Source organism: Rattus rattus, chromosome 1, assembly GCF_011064425.1.
Source record: "Rattus rattus isolate New Zealand chromosome 1, Rrattus_CSIRO_v1, whole genome shotgun sequence".
NCBI classification, from domain to species: domain Eukaryota; kingdom Metazoa; phylum Chordata; class Mammalia; order Rodentia; family Muridae; genus Rattus; species Rattus rattus.
Window position 1 is genome coordinate 65,751,845 of NC_046154.1, and position 17,777 is coordinate 65,769,621.

The 17,777-nt window shown below is 43.1% G+C and overlaps 1 protein-coding gene across 1 annotated transcript in view; it reads right to left on the reverse strand.

Annotated features, from left to right (window-relative positions):
- The window catches only part of Focad (focadhesin), a 295,998-nt gene that overhangs the window by 35,075 nt on the left and 243,146 nt on the right, over positions 1-17,777 (reverse strand). Inside the window, exons 26-31 of the mRNA XM_032902159.1 lie at positions 16,677-16,793; positions 14,167-14,405; positions 10,276-10,365; positions 3,957-4,104; positions 1,780-1,899; positions 291-413 (exon numbers count right to left, since the gene is read on the reverse strand). Of these exons, the coding sequence (XP_032758050.1) occupies positions 291-413; positions 1,780-1,899; positions 3,957-4,104; positions 10,276-10,365; positions 14,167-14,405; positions 16,677-16,793 (837 nt within the window). The remainder of the gene's footprint in view (positions 1-290; positions 414-1,779; positions 1,900-3,956; positions 4,105-10,275; positions 10,366-14,166; positions 14,406-16,676; positions 16,794-17,777) is intronic.

Sequence of the window (17,777 nt, forward strand, 5' to 3'; positions counted from 1 at the left end):
AGTAAAACATCACGGCGGCTATGTCACAGAAATGATAAGAAGCCACCCATTTTTTCAGAAAATCAAACATTGTTTTAAAAGCTAAGGCATAATCAAGTAGCCAGCTTTTAAAAATAAAACCATCTGCAATGGTTGACATGTTAATCGACTTGTAAAAGTAGATGTCTCTTTCACTTGAAATTACCCACATATGCTACAGAACTTTAGCAGTTTCTATAAAGGATCCAATAAATCAGTTCTTTTTTTCCCCTTTTAAAAATTTATACTAGCATGCAGGAGGTGACTTTTACCTCTGACAGGACAATTTTAATCCAGCTGGGGCGAAGTCTGTTGCCCAAGTCTTCAGCTTTTCCATGTCCACACACAGACAACCCATAAACCAAGTTTCCTAAGGCCAGTGCAAAGCCTGAAGTCTGATACAAACAAAAATAGGGGTGAGGGAAAACAAGCCGTAGATTAGGATTCATATAGAACATACACTGTACAGAGCAAACCGAGCATTTCTAGGGCTCCTATCCCTACATGGACTTTGGAAACAGAGTCTGACGCAGGGAGTTCTGCTGCTGTTGCCTTAGGAATTCTTACTGTCAATCAAAAGCTCAATCAATCTAAATTCTCAGATCAGGGTACGGCGAGTGAGAAGCCAGTGGTTCACCAACCAAGGTCAAATCACCTCCTATGCAAGAAAATGTGCAGCATACGGACACTTCTGACTTTGTTACTGCAAAGTGTATCCTGAACACGTGACCACAGATAGGCTCACAGAGTAGTAATGACATCACTAAGACCAGTGGCTCCTGAGGTAATTCACAAAGGCCAGCACTAAGACACGGAGAACCCTTTCAGAAGAGTCCTATGAGGGGGATTCTATTGCATGTTGTAATTACAATTCTTTCTCATTGTCTCCAGCACAGATAGCAGTTCATGGGCATCAAGAACTCCCACAGTTGTGCAGAACTATCTTCAGAACTATCTTTATCTTGAAAAATAAAAACTCTGCTATTAAACTTCCCTACCCCCTACCCTAGAGGCAACCACCAGTCTACTTCCTGTCCCTGTGAACTGACTCTAAGGAGGAACTCTAAGGATCTCACACAAGCACAGCTGGGCAGCATTTTCTTGTGATTAGCACTCATCTCCCTTAGCACAGATCACAGCGAATGTCAAAGGTTCCTTTTTAAAGGGTGATTATTATTTAAGAGCAAACGTTTTAAGCATACTTTTTAAGAATTTAAACCTTCCTTTACATCCTCAGTTATGAATGGAAATCGTCTGTCTTGAGTTTGCCAGTTTGACTTAATCAGAGCCCTATAAGCATGTATAACTTTTTAAAGTTTTGTCATTACCCTTATGTAAGTCTTACAAATTCAAATTTCTTCCCCTCAACATAGTTTCTTGCTTTACCTGAATTTTATTCTAGCCACATATTTTAGGATTTTATGAATATAGAGTAATGGTTTGAAAAATAAAAATAAAAAACACCTTCCATTCCAGCACTGGGAAGGTAGAGGCAAGCAGATCTCGACTGAGGCCAGCCTGGTCTACATACTGAGAGCTAGCTCAGCCAGAGATGTACTGTCTTGATATCTACAGTCAGTCAATATATTCTCAGCCAAATGTCCACAGAAGCTGAGAAGTAAAGCAAGAGAAGGGTATCTGGTGGCCATGGGCTGCTGGCACTGTTCTAGACACAGCAGAGTCCATCCCAGTAAGTCAGTCAGCACCATGCAACAGCAACAGGAAACTCGAGGAGAGAAACACTGAGGGACACATTACAACCTGCTGGTTGTTCTCCACCAACAGCTGGAGCTTGGTCATCGTGTCTTCAGCCTCCACAGCCTCAACAATGCCAGCACTGAACGCTGATGTACACACACAGCTAAGTGTGTAGGCAAGGACCTGAGAAGAAAACCGAGCAGAAAAGAACGTTTGCTTACGGGCAGAAACCAAAGACCCTGACTTGGTTGCTACAGTTCATCCGTCACAGTTCTCCCCAGAAGGACTGAATTTAGCTACAGACACTACAGACTGGGTACAGTTTGCTGTCTGACTTATACGGTGTTTCACTAGAGGCTCAAGATGGGGTTCATCTTAGATAGGATTTGAAGGCTCAAATGCACATAGCTATGAGGGAGAACCAGAATTCAAATTAAGGACTTCAGCTGTTAGACCAGTGGTTCCTAGCCTGTAGGTCTCGATCCCTTTGGCAACCCACTATCTCTGGAAATATTTATATTACAACTCATAAGAGTAGCAAAATTAGGGTTGGGGATTTAGCTCAGTGGTAGAGCGCTTGCCTAGGAAGCGCAAGGCCCTGGGTTCGGTCCCCAGCTCCGGAAAAAAAAGAACCAAAAAAAAAATAAATAAATAAAAATAAAAAAGAGTAGCAAAATTAGACTTAGGAGGTAGCAACAGAAATAATTTTATGGTTGGGGGTCACCATGAGGAACTATATTAAAGGGTCGCAGCACTGGGAAGGTTGACTACGACGGCTCTAAACCAAAGCTGTCTTACAGTGCCATGCCACCGCACAGCACATTCACACAGCACAGGAAAATAGGTCCTTACTAGCTATGAAGTGCCCTGGTCTCCACCCCACCCTCCCAGGAGAGGGCAGTAAAGATGAGAAACAGCTGTGTTTCCAATCCCTAGGAGGGCCTGAGAGCATGAATGAACAGGAACTGTGTGACGCTGAGAGGGGTTTTGCAGATGTCATCGTATGGGTGTGCAAACTTAGCAAGTAAATGAATGAACAAACAAATAAAGAAGAACTGATAATGGGAGCCGAGTGACCCAAGCTGACATCTGCAGGGCCCGTAAGTTTGAGAAAGTGAGTTTCTGCAAAGCAGCGTCTATGTTTAAGAGCATGAATGTGCTTTTTCCTGCAGTGTCCAGTATTTGCCAACAAGCCCTTCCTCATAAAGATGCTGCTTCGATTAAGGAGAAAGTTCAACTCCCAGCACTGGCTGATGTGTACAATGCAAGCCACTTACAAGGAAGCAGTCAGATATAAAACATCTGCGGAGGGAGGGCCAAGACTACTTCCTGGTGGACTTATTAATCAAAAGACCACAGCGGACAAAAGCATCTGTTAAAATACCCTGGCTTTTGCTGATTGATCAAATAGTTCTTTCTTTGACATAAAAGTACATTCTACATGTATAGATACACTATATATGCATCCATGCTTTGAAATCGTGCACTACACTGCTTAAAAAATGGAAATGCAGTGCATACCTAGAACAAAACTTCAACCCTCTGTGTCACAAAGAAATTCCCCAATTCAACAAGGCCCATTGCTGAAAACAGACGAGCTGGGCGGGAAACAGAGCAGCCATTATGTCCCCATCAATAGCTTGTGGGCAGGCTGGGAGAAAACAGAATCTGCTCTAATGAGAAGGAGAATCTGGCCCGGCCACAAGGTCATCCCTGCCCCTCCCAATGGGGGGCGTGGGCAGCTCAGCTTTACCTGGGCACAACAGAGAAGACATGACCCAGAGCTAACGCAGCCCAGCTCAGCGTGGGTCACATGTCAGTGGTGTCACACCGGCTCTATTGATGTATATTTTTCCTCCACACCATAGAAAAAGGCCTTTTCACGAAATGTGGTATAGGGAATTTCCTCCATAATTTTCATACTAGTGGGCACTTATTGTGGCTTCTTAAGCTTGTTTCTGAGTGAGTTTTAAAGTTGCATTTCACTTGAGGACAATTCTGGAAAGCCTTGATTTGCCCTCCAGAAGGTGCATGCATTCTCTATTGGTTCTCATCTCAGACACCAGGTGAGTCTAAGGATGATTTGGAAGCCTCGCGGCATTTTATAGGCGGTTTGCCACTCAGCTTTTCTGCTTACTGCAGCTCTAAGTGGGGGTTTCAGTCAGAGAGCTACTGAATTATGAGACAAAGAAAGTGGCAATGACACAGCAGCAAAAGCCGGCAGAGCAAGGTCTGCCTACCTCCTGAAATGTCCTGCTCTGGCTTCCGCTCTCATCCAGGTAGGTAGACAGCTTCCGCAGGGATGCTGCCACATGAACGCGGGACTCCGTGTGGCTGCTGTGGCTCATGAGGGACAGCGCAAGTCCAACTCCCAGTATACAGCCAGTGCTTGGATGCCAAAAGAGACAGGGTCAGGGTCACACACAACATGACTGCTCCACACTCCCACAGGAGCTCATGGGCTCTGAAACTGAAGTGTAACAGAGGGTTCCACTTCTGCCTGGCTAACGGTGCACTGTGACTGCTGACTTCTTTTCTCAAAAGGAAAAGTTTATACCAAAACCTACATGCAGGGTTGGGACTGGAGGTCATTAGTAATATACTTGACCGAGGCTCTAGTTTCAATCCTTAGTAGAGGGTTGAGAGACACAGACAGATAGACAGACAGACAGACATATCTCTATCTATCTATCTATCTATCTATCTATCTATCTATCTATCTATCTATCTATCTATCTATCGAGAGAAGGAGAGGAAAGGGAGAGAGAGAGGAATAGAGGGAGAAAGAGAACGAGTATCTCCCCATAGACATACCCAGCACTACCATCACCAACTACCAAGCATCAGAAAGCCCTGGCCCACCAGACAGTAACAAACCCACAAAGCTTGACTTAAACTCTGGTGAGAAACGGCTCTATTTCTGCCCTCACAGAAATTCCCACATCCTCCCCTCTGGCCCATGCTTAAGGGGAAACGGGTCAAACTCCAGGGTGGGAGCGAAGGCGCTCTGGTTACGGACAGAATCAGTGCACAGCACAGTGGTGCTGAGCGCCCGTGTTTCCCAGTCAACTCCAACAAGTGGAATCTCTTTCTTAAAGAAACAGTGCATTCATCTGTGCACAATGACATTAATCCTTCTCTCCCCTCTGCTCTCTCCGAGTACCACTAGGTCAGAAGAGAAAATGGACAAATGACAGGCTTGTCAAAAGTTACCCCTTGTGACAATTCAATTGGAATCTGGGGCTTTGTGCCCCAATCCCCTGAAAGGACACATACCATTTAAAGAAAAGAATTGCTCTCAAGAAAATTCAGGTTAGTATTCTAACACAGTGCACCTATGGCCATCTTTCCCTTTTAAAGTTTTTCTCCTTACTGTTGCTTTTTAACTGGAGGTAATGCCAAGCATTCAGAAAACATGCTATTGGTGCTGGTTTGGCACTCCCCTTCCCCCCACCCCCAACATGGTATACACAGCTAAAGCAGGCATTCCAGGGCTTTTCTCCAACATCCATATGGAAAGTAATTTTTCTCTTAAATAGCATTCATGCCTTTGGCTGGTGTCAGTTACCTTCCTATGAACACTCGAACGACATGTGCCTACAAACAGCCCTGTGTAAACACAGCTTCCACCCCTGACAGTAGAGACCAGGAAGGATACATGGGATTCAAGATGCGCTAAGAATACACAGAGAGCTTTCGAGAGAGCACAATCAGAAAGAGGGACTTCCGTCCCCAGTCTGTGGCTCCATGCCCAAGGCCCCGCTCATGCCCTGCATGGTATCACGATGATACCCACGAGGAGGCAACTCAGTGTTTTTCTAGTTCTGTTGCATAACAAACAGCACGAGGGAGTCCTGTGTGGAGCTGCCAACTCTCCAGCAGCCCTCAGTTAGGCAGGGCTGCTGTTACAGCTCCCAGCAGCCTAACAAGTTCAACAGCTAATGCATTTCCCACCAGCTAAACCAGCGCCCAGGGCTGCACGCTCTGGGGCTACATGCTCTGAGGCCAATCAAATTTCTGAAGGAAGGCTACTTTTGATTGGAAGGAATTTAAAGCTTTTGTTTTAATTAGGGATCTACAGGGAAAGTTTTTTAAGCTATCTTTCCATATTGGCACATGTAGAACAGACAGAATTAGACAACGGTATAATTAGACACAGTCTGATTCATATTTTGACAAATTTGACTACTGTTCTTCCTTTGACTATGTAATTGCTACTTATCCTTCATATTTAAATGGTTCTTGCTTGAGACACCATCCCAAGCCCAGGAGAGAATCTCTTTAAAACTCTTACATAGCCCCTTGTATAAGGCATGCCCTATAATTTTAATTATAAATTATGAAGAGAAACTCTTTGGGAATTACTTCTTCTCTAACATCACAGTTCTTTGACAAAAGATATCTTTTTTTTTTTTTATTTTTCTTCACTAAAGTATACCTTCAGCTTCTGGTATTCAACTTGATGCACAGAGGCACTAACCCAGTATTTGCTGTGTGCTGGAAAATTGGCTAACTGAGTTTTATAAGTGTTGGGTAGACAGAGCATCTACATGAGGGGAGAGAGGGGAACACACATACATGTGCATACTCACACACACATGCACAGTTTCTGTTGTCTATGTTTAGTTGGCAAAAGTAAACATACTATATAAGATTCTATCAGGAAAACACAATTTCTATCTCTTGCCAAACTATGAAGGCAGTCAAATTTGTATTTGTATGGACAGATGATTTCTCTCAACACTCAAATAAAAATTGGGGCTTACTGTTCTTAATGAACAAGCAAGTTTGCCGATTCTGCTTTTCAAGGTATCCTAGACTACAGTTCTTCTGCAGCACTTCAAAGGGACATGTGACTTTCTACGCCAGAGGTCTAAGGCACAGCTGCAGCTCTACTCAGGGCTGCAGTGTTAGCTGACTGTATCAGATGATTGCACAGTCTAACTGTGTATGCATGTGTTGACAGAGATTATGTTGAATGATATCTGTAGTAAGTCTGACGCCCTTAGTGTATTTCTCAAATGTTAGTCTTTCTCTTCTGATTTAAATAATCCATTGACCTTTTGAATGTATTTTTGTCCCCCACTTCCAATTTTTAGTTTAAACCTAGAAAGCATCCCGGAAGATTTCTTTTCATTTCAAATCTTTCATAATTTAATGTCCTAAGTCTTAAAAACTATCTAAAATGATTAGTTCACCATTTCTACCCATTGAACCAACTCTGGGATTTTCTGGCTATATCTGCCAGCTCTATATCACAAATCACTTGGACAGATGTAGTTTTCACATGATCCATCCACTGAAAACAAAAGGGAGTTAAGGGGGGTTGGAGATTTAGCTCAGTGGTAGAGCGCTTGCCTAGGAAGCACAAGGCCCTGGGTTCGGTCCCCAGCTCCGAAAAAAAGAACCAAAAAAAAAAAAAGGGAGTTAAGGGTGCCTCCAACCGCTAAAGTGAAAACAACTGATGTTAGATCATCGATGGAGTTTTGGAGTGGCTAGTATAAATATTACTAACTGAAATAGAATTAACTGAAAAAGTTAGAGGGGATTTTAATTATAAGGTTCTATACATGGGCTGGAGAGATGGCTCGGTGGGTAAGAGTGCTGCTCTGAAAGCAAGAGGCTCTAATCTCAGCATGGGTGTAAGAGTCAGGCATGGCCATGTGTGCTTGTAATGTCAGCATGAGGAGATGGAGACCGTAGATCCCGGGAGCTTTTTGACAAGCTATCCCAGCCAAAACAGCAGAACAGTGAGAAGCCCTATCCTAAGACATACAATGGAAAACAATAATGACCCCCCCAATACCCTCCTGTGTGTGTGCATGGACTAGGTGCATGCATGTACACACAGAAAGACAGCAAGGGAGGGAGGGAGGGAGGGAGGGAGGGAGGGAGGGAGGAAGAGAGCGAACAAGTAAAACTCTGCTTGCTGTCATGCCATTACTTATTTGAATGTCTTATCACAGTGTATTAAGACATTATCAGCAAAAAACCCACAAAAGAATACCCAGATCATGTTTATGTTGTCATATCAACTGAGAGATTGTGATAATACTCTTCTAAGATAATCACAGACAAGTCTCGAACTCCCTAGCTTACTGCTAGCAATCCTACAGATTAAGTACAAGCCGCATCATAATTAGTTCTAATAACAGTTAACATTTGTTTAGCACTTTGCCCTTTACAAAGCACAATTTAAATGTTATTGTATTTGTAACAGCTCAATAGTAATTAACCAAAGCTCAGGTCATTGATGGATAACAGGACCAGAGTTAGGGCTGTCAGGACTGCAATGGCAAAGAGATGACCACTAGGTGGCAGCAGAATGTTAGTAATAGCACCAGACACCCAGCACAGGTATTCCCCTCTCAGCAGCCAGAGTGTAACCCAATAAATCAGGGAATCCTGGTGTATTTGCTCTGGGAGAATTCTCTCATTTGAAGTAGAAATATTTAATCATCTTACAACAGTGTTTTTACTATCTCAGTGGCAGATGGAGGTTTGCCCATTATGCCATACTCTGGGCATTTTGGCCTGGGCCAAGTCAGAAAAGGAGAAATACTTCTTTTTTCTTTATTTCGTGGGGACACTTGAATGTCGATGATGACGGCAATAATAATGCCACCTATTTCCAAGTATGAAATGCTCTCTTCCCACTGAACTTTGTTCTCCACACTGTATTACACAAGACGAAGAAACATGGTTTTGAATTCAGACATCCTAGACCCACTTCTTAATTGTGCCACTTACGAAGCAAGAGTGTCGTCTCAGAGACTAGCTTTCTTTATATACACACTGATGAAGAGTCCTGCCTCGAGCTCTCTCTCCATTGTGATCAGGACTGAAGAACGCAAGGCACACATGTGAAAATGCAGCTGCTGGACAAGTGCCAGAGAAGCCCAAGACTGAGAAAGACCGCCGTCCAGGGCTGACAGCTCAGGGCGCTGATGGATGGAGTGAGGAAATACTGAGCTGCACTAACAGTAGGAACGCTGAGGTTTAGATGGGAGAGGGAAGCCTGCTTGGAGGGTTGAACAAGCACCTCTCTATCCAGTGAGAAGGTGTTTCACATTCCTCTGTGGGAGTGGCCCCTGTCCAGGTCCACTCTTAAATACTGCTCCTTACTGCAATGAGGAGAATCAGGAGAGGAAAAGAATGAGGAAATAAGAATCATGAAAATAAACTTTAAGGTTAGAACACTTAGACAGGTGATACCTTTAAGACATAGAACACATATACCATAGCGATGGATGCAAACAGCATGTGTTCTCTACAGTTCCAGTTGGTGAGCACCTTGCAGTGTTTGAACTGTAAGCTTCTCCATATCTTTCTAACATCCTGAGCTATGGCTGTGGGGAGTCTCTTGGGAGAATGAGCAGGAAGAAAGGAAAGGTCTGATGCAGAAGTCTTACCTATTGGCCAGTAAGATAATAGGAATGCAAATATTAGACTCAGAATTAGATTTGAACAATAACCACATGCCTTCACTCCTCTCATTAGTCATTTTCTATATTCAGAAGGCTTCAACCTCACACCCCCTTCCTGTATTCAGACTGTACTCTAAAGATGTCACAGGATCCATGAGGATCTCTTGAAGAACTGTCCTCAGGTTTCTATTCAGTCTTATCCTGCATATGAAGATGTCATCGGTGCTGCCCACTACAGAGACCAACTGTATTTGCTTCCCTTTGCATGGCTACGTCATTACTGTACTCTGTTATTCTGAGCCCAACAAACTCGATGCTATCTATGGATAACAGGAAAGGGCAAACTGTTCTGATCTGTTGTGTTTTCTAGGAACAATGGACCCCAGAGCATTCAAACTTAGAAGGACAGAGATTCCAAAACATACAAGTCAAAAGGTGCAAGCTATTGTTGATAAAAATCCACAAAACCTAACAAAACCATATTCTTCAGACATACAACTCTCAGGGATTAGAGATTAGATGTACACTAGCATGTTTAACAGTTTTTACATTCTTGTTCTTTTATGATTATTTTCATTCTCTATCTTTCAATATTAGAGTGAGACCATAAAATTTAAGATGTTTCATTTAAAAAAAACCAAAAACAAAAAACTTAGCAAAGCATGAGGGCCAAACGGGGGTTTGTGGAAGACCCGTAACCATTAAAAAGATTGTGAACCTCTGATATAATAAATGGCTGTTTCCACGAGATGCCTCAGACGATGGTTTTACAGAGAAATTCAAACTGTCAGAGACTCTCTTTGTCCACTCCTATTCAAATCATTTTAGCTAATCTTGAAGCAAGGTTAAGTGAGGCACCCTGGTCAGCATGCCCAAAGCAAGACAAAAGTCTTGGGAACAGGAGGATTAAGCTACAAAATGGCACACAGTGCTCTGCATATGAGGAACTGTCCACTGATAACAGGGTTTCAGAACCAAGCAGCTCTGGTGCAAGCTTCTTTACCATTACTACTGAGCACTCTCTGCCATGGAGCTCCAGACCAGACCCTGCACACGCTTCAGCACAGCCTCCGAGGCTCGCTGCAAGTGTCAGGCAGACTCTAAGCACGAGTTATGAACGTAGCCAACGTACTTGTGTTCAAGACTGGGGTCAAAACAGCAGCTTTCCAGGGCATCCAAGGACTTCATCAGAAGAAGGCTCATCTGTTGGCCAGACATGTCACTAGATGAAGAGACGAGGACAAAGGATTACTGATAATCACTCAACTATTCATGTTCATGGCATATCTGGGAGTGTAGGCTCAATGGTAGAGTGCTTGCCCAGTATGCCTTAGACTCTGGATTGGATCCCCAGTACTACAAGACAAAGAAAATGCATTCTGGCCCAGAGATATGGCTTGACCGGTAAGGGTGCTTGTCTAACACATTCACTGAGCCTGACCATCTGTGCTTGATCTCCAGAACCAACACAATGGAGTTCAAATGATTCCTACCAATTATCTTCCAATCTCCACATGTGCACCATGACACACACACCACACACATGTAAACATATATACAGATGATACATGCTAATAAAAAAGCCAAAGTTCTTCAAATAAAGTCTTTTTCTGTCACTATCTGCTGGAAATTTTAGCATTCCTTTATATGTTAAAATGCAGTAACAATATGGTGACTCGTTTATACCATCTTATAAACAGGGTAACTGAAAACTGTTCAGTACTCAGGTTCTGAAGGATGTAACCAATTACAAACAATAAGCCCTAAAGCTTCCTTTGATTTCTCCCTGTGTGTTTAAATTTGAAACCACTGAAGAACACAATTTCAAACATTTCTAAGAATATAAAAGTGATGCTTTTGAAGCAAATTGAATAAAACTATTGATAAAGCTGTTATTCATTCCAAATTTCTCCTCTCTTGGGAGGGATGCAGGTTGTGACTCCATGTCTAGCTGTGTGGGCTGCCAGTTAGCATTTTCCTTTAATAACAGTGGTTAAGGGGAAACGTACCTAGCCCTACATTTTTGTGCTTCTGTGTAACGACTGGTCTTTATAATCGTCTTACTGAGAATTAAGACTGGATAGTTAAAGGAAGTGTGAGGGAGCTCTCTGGCTCTTTCTTCAGGCAAAGCTGTGGGCTTCCTCACTCCCTGTATTGCCCTGGGGTTCCTAGAGCTCAGCCCTTTCTCTTCCCCCGCAGACCACATTGGATAAAACGCAGCCCAGCGATACCAGGCAGCCAGGAACACTCTACAGCTTCCCAACCAAGACTGTTGCGGGGCTTGTCAACATAGATTGTACTGTGGCATGAGAGAAGCCTTGGTGGGCAGGCGGACAGACAGACAGACAGACAGACAGACACACACAGACACACACACACACACACACAGAGTATAGGAGGGGCATTCAATAAATAAGTTCCTTTAGAGTTATTCTTAGGAATAAAGTATTTGCATCCTCTACAGGTTAGGGCAGAGGCAAGAAGCTTCGTGTAGTGAACCTTCCTGAATAATCCTAAATAGAAATTCAAATTCAGGAAAGTCATGAGCCGATGTGAGGAGTCTCTGCTAGGAGGGAGAATGTACCTGGGCCAGTGCGGTGCCGACGTCTGTCCTCTTAGGGTACTTCACACACCCGTTTCAAGCCAAAAGCTCTCTTGGTACTTAGCTTTCTTTCACTTGTGTTTTGCCTGCATGCCTATTTGTGCGCCACGTGTATGCCTGGTGCCCAAGGAAGCCAGAAAATGGCACAGGATGCTCTGGGACTGGTGTTTGTGAGCTGCTATGTGGGTGCTGGGAATCAAACTCCAGCCCTAGAGCAGCCAGTGCTCCTAACCACTGAGTCATCTCTCCGGCCCCTATGTTTAATATTTCAGATTCATTTTATTTTTGATTTTCTGTCTGTGCTTGGTGCCTGTGTAGGAGTGTGTGCTCCCCTTAGAAGCTATCAGGGTGTATTAGAGACTCTGGAGCTACAGTTATGGTTACACTGAGCCACCAACAAGGTACTAGCTGTCAAACTCAGGTTGTCTGGAAAAGCAGCAAGCACTTATAACCACTGAGGCATCTCTCCAGCCCCTAACCTTTATTTGAGGGAAAAAAACAACAACAAAAAGTCAAGTCTGAAAAGTTGGAACATCTGGTAATATTGTAATTACCAAGTGAAACATCTACTGGTAGAAAGAGCAAATATTTCTGATTTCTCTGATCTAGAAGAAGTGGGTAAGTGGGAGCCAGGGGTTATGATATGTTGGTGACTACACTGTCAAGACACAGGGCCCACAGAAGGAATAATGCTATGAGGCAGAGCTAACATCTGCAGGTAGTCAGCACTCAGGAGACAGATCTCCAACCCTGAGGCCAGCCTGGTCAGCACAGCCATGCCCACATAGACAGGCCCTGTCTTAAAAAGCTATCAAACCAATCTAGCAGCACTCTGAGTGACCCACTGTGGACGAGCTTCCTGTGTCCTTCCACAGGATTCCCCACAGGTACAAACTCAAGTAAGAGAGATGGGGTGGAAGGTAACCTGGGAATGAGAGTTGAGCACGCACGTGCGGGTTTTCCAGGCAGCATGATTAAATCAAACCCCAGTGCAAACCTGATAGTCATGAAGCCAGTGCAGCACCTTATCCCAAGTTAATGAAGACGTGAGCCCAGCCAGGATGGGATGAAGCGAGTCGCCTACGACTGAACTGCCAAGGACTCGGTTTTAGATGTAAAAACACACTGCTTGAAAAGCAAACCGAGGAAGAGCCTGAAGACAGATGGTGGGGAGAGTGCCATTTGTTGCACAGCAGCAAAGGGGAAAATCACTTTGAAGCCTTAAGCTTTTACAAAACACTTTATGTTCTATCAGGCACAGGAGGAACGCAAGCGCCAATTCCCATGCAAGGGGCATATTCTTTGTTCACATCCGGAGCTGGGCCTCTGCGAACATTCTGGGTGTGTCTCATTTTCATCTGCAGCTACTATGCCAGTCATTCCGCTTGTCTGACAGATGTTCCCAGGAGCTAAATATGTCCTCTTGAAATATACAGTCCCCAAGAGCAATAGTAATCTTCCCCAAAACACAATAGTGTTTGTTCAAGGTAAGTAAATTACACACACAAACTTAAATCGAGCACTTTAGATGCTGTGTAATACCTTCCATTTTATCCACAACAGTGTTTGCTTTGGGGCCACTAAATGCTACCAACTAGGAAGTATAAGGACATCTGACATCATAGCTAGATGTTTCCCCCATATCCTATTTCCAGTGTAGGAGGAAGTGGCTGAAGCCGGAGTCACTACCATTAATATTCATAGTAAACAAATATTCATGTCAGACTGTCCTACAATCAGCCTCGGTGCCTAAAACTCTAAGGTTTAATATAAAATACAGGAAAAGACCAATTATTAACAAAACTAAGACAGATTAATGGATGTGTAGGAAAACTTGCCTACAAGTTTAGTGGGATTTTCCACCTGGGTCTTTTATATCCTGCTTGTGCCATTCCCTGGTAATGCTAGCAGCCGACAAAACAAGCAATCAAACTGGATAAAGAACTCAGCATAATGTGCACAGATTAGGGCTCTTTAACGATTATTAAAATGTAGTCAGAACAAAAGAGCATTTTAAAGTTGAGTACATGCTGCTCCCGGGTGATCCAGTGACTCCCACCCAGGACCCCTCTGCTACATGGGACTCCCCAGTTGTTTCTTCCCAGTTTATGGAGATGTCAATAAAGAAGCAACGATGAAGGGGAGCACTTACAGCACCCTGAGGCTGGTATACTTCTATCTCAGCCTGAGATGGTTTTCAAGTGACCAGTCACTTGAATAATAACCCTTAAAGAACACTACTACCCATATAATATTTTAGGCAGCCAAATTCACCCATATATCAAAATCAATTCAACCATCTCAAAAAGTTTAGCAAGCACGTACTGCTCAGACGCAAGGTTTAGGTACCTGCATGCATGTATACATAACCCCATCACCTAAGTCACAGAAAGGAAACAGCAATGCTTCAATCAACTGTACCTGAGTTTCTCCTCACACAGGCGAGAGAGAAACATCCCTAAGGCAAGGCCCATGTGGATTTGCACGGCTTGAGATTCATCAGCACTTGGTTTCCCAGGTAACCTGGCAGTCAGCATGTTCAGGATTTCCTCAACCTTCTCTTTGCAAGAGATAATGAAAACCGGCACGAGGAGAGACAAAGCCGTGGCGGCGGCAGAGCGCGCAATAGCACTTGCCGTGTTCTCGCCAGAATAGGACTTCTAGGGAATGAAGAAAGAAATCGGGTTAGCCTCTTGCTTAAACACAAAGGCTGCACACCTATCACACGTGCTACAGCGATGCAAGCTTCTACGCCTGCACAAAAAGGAGACTCTGACTGTGTTTGCTACACACTCAGCTTCCAGTCCGTGTGCCCATCTACTACGGAGTAACCAGCTTCCTCTGAAACTTCAGAGATGGAATTCTAAGTGCCTGTGTTTAGAGGTTGTGGATAAATTCAGTTTCAGTGTTTTTAAAAGCCTGTGTGCATGTAACAGGAACGCTAACAGGAAAGCTGTCTGAATGTGGATATGCCACATTACAATTGTCCAGGAAGCTAGGACTTGTCCAGAGAAGAAAAGAGAAAGGACAAGAGTTGCGTTTACTGCAGAGGAACAGGCGGAAGCTCGGCACAGCATCTATTGGCACATCTCCCAAATGCACAACCCAATAGATGGATTATTGTCTACAGGGGGTCAATTCCTTTTAATTAAGAGGGAAGTTGAGATTCTAAAAGCTTCTGGTTACAAAGCAATAACTAGCTATTCAAAAGGAAACTGGGGGCTCTGCATGTGCCTTCTGATAGGCAATGGTGGGAAGAGACAGGAATAACAGCCCTAATAAAATCAAAGGGTAGCTGGACAGAAACATTATGTGCAAGAGTCCGTGTTAAAGACTCTCCCACACATGCTATACATTTTGTGAATATGTCTCAAGTAGAGAAGAAAGCCACTTTCCATTATCCACTTATCCATTTTGGATTTTCAGACATGCCATAAAAGTGGCCTCATCCCCAGCAGTCAAAGCACGGCACAATGTGTTTTCATTCTGTGAGTATTGGCTCCCTAAGCTCTAGTACTTGAAGGATAAAAATCAAGCATGTAGGACATCATACTGAATGCTAATATGTTTTCAAATGACAATGTTTCTTAAAAGGACTCAGCTATGTATGACACAGGAAATAAAGGAAGTGACTTTTAAAATGTGTCCTTAAAATAAGTAATAATGTAAAAAGAATTGAGAAGGTAAGCGGCAATTCTGAACTGGCCAATGAAGAGTTTCTGTATTGGTTCATAGGAACTAAGCAGAATGCCTAGGATTCTCATCTACTGCCTTGCTCTGACCCACATAGTTACTCTATAAGCTTCAAAACAATTTAAACAAATCATTCCTTTTCTGGAGGATTCCTTCTCTGAACAAAATCTAATTTCCAATTTAGTTTTATATTACCTATTAAGTTACTTTTTTTTTGGGCCAAAATTGTAGTTAAAATCTAGCATTGGACCCTAGACCCCAGATTAAGACCTACCTGGTCCTCCCAAGGGCAGGGTAAAAAGAACTGCATTTACAGAGAAAACCATGGGCAATGGACTCTGAACTAAAACCATACCCTTCGCAACAGTTCAGGATCTGTGCTCCACACTTCTTTAAACAACTGCAGTCCGCAGCACGGGGCTGACTGGCTGTGATCTCGCTAATCACCTAAGCAATGGCCACCGAAAGGACAGAACCAAAGTAACTATACACTACTGCGGGAGCAAAGCCATGCCACAACCCCAAAGGGAGCATTAGACAGCAACAAGATGCGCACTTCACATTGCTTAGTCATTAGGATGCCATCATGAAGCCGAGAAAAATGTGGGTGGCAGTAGTTTTTCATGTGACCAACAGGATTACTTGGTATTTACAAAGAACTTTGCTGTTTTGAAAATAAAGCACTTTCACATAACCAATTTCACCTTCACAGTCTTTGGTAAGCCGGAAAGGCATGGCACAGGGTTTTGGCTTTTATTTCATGAACAAGGAGACCAAGAATGATAATGGAGAACTATCAAAACTAAGAGGTGGTGTGAGGCATTCACTACAGAGGAGGCTGCTATTCTTTTCATTTTATAAATAATGACAAAAAAGATGAAATATATTCCAAGAGCCACTTATCCTACAAATGTCGCCCTTGACCCTGACTATACATCAGACAACCTTCTGGAGCTTTCATACTGCTGGTGTGTGATGTACATCCTAAACCAACTCAGTCAAACATGGAGCCTACACACCAGTCTTCACACACACACCAGTCTTCACAGACACGCACGCACGCACACACACACACACACACACACACACACACACACGCATGCACGCACACACACACCTTCAGACCTATAGTGAGAACCAATATTACTATACCACGTTATATATATTTTTCGTGTGGACAATGGATGTCGAGATAGTCAACCCTTGGTGACTCTAGTCACTCCATTTCTTGCACTTACATGATAAAAGCAGGTGAACAGTTGACCTCTGGGGTGGTAATGGCTATCCACAATGACCAGGAGAGTATTAAGCACCATGGAAACCCACTCTTTCACTGGAAGGAAATTAGGTTGGACCTGTAGATGAGGAACAATGTGAAATTACAGTAGAAAAAATATAACAAATCTAAACTATGTTGGCATCTAAACTTTTATTGTTGTTAAATAATGAAGGGCTATCTTCCAAAAGTAAACTTTATCTGCTTGTAATGCATGAGTGAATAGAGTTGACAAAGGTATGTCCCAACAGGTATGTACCTGTTCCCCAACAATAGTACAATTACATTTTATTCAATGATTATCAGAAGTGGGAAGACAGAGGCTATAGCAGAAGATACTCAGGTTTCCTCTGCTCAGTGTGTTGTGATGAAAATATCATGTACAAGAGAAAGGTGCAAAAAGGAAATTTAAAGTCTCCAAACTTTATGACTTACCATTTCACAAAGTGGCCAATGGGCCTGCAACAGTCTGGCCAATGTCTGTAGCATTTCTGTCCCCTATTACATATGGCTGCATTTCTGTCCCTATTACATATGGCTGCATTTCTATCCCCTATTACATATGGCTGCATTTCTATCCCTATTACATATGGCTGCATCTCTGTTCACTATTACATATGGCTGCATTTCTATCCCCTATTACATATGGCTATGTTTCTGTTCCCCTATTACATATGGATGTCCATCAGTTATCATGACCATTCGCCTAACTAAAAAATTATAAAAAACTACATTCACTAAAATAAAAGACTTGGTTATAAAAGTCACCCGTGGCCATAGGGTCAGAAACATTCATCTTAAGATCTTTTGTTTTTGGTCAGACTTGTTCAACTTTAATCAAATAATGAGATCTGGACTTTGTAATGATAAAAGGCTAAAGGCAAGGTCAATAAAAATAAACCAGAGCCCCATTCTCAGCCTGCATTGCTTCTCAGTCTGACAAGACTGGAAGTAGGAGAGAAAGCACATGAGAATCTAGAACTTCAACTTTGAGCTCTACCTCCAGTTATTACGGGGAAATTAACCTCACAACTCGTAATTCACCATAATGGTCCCCGAAGGA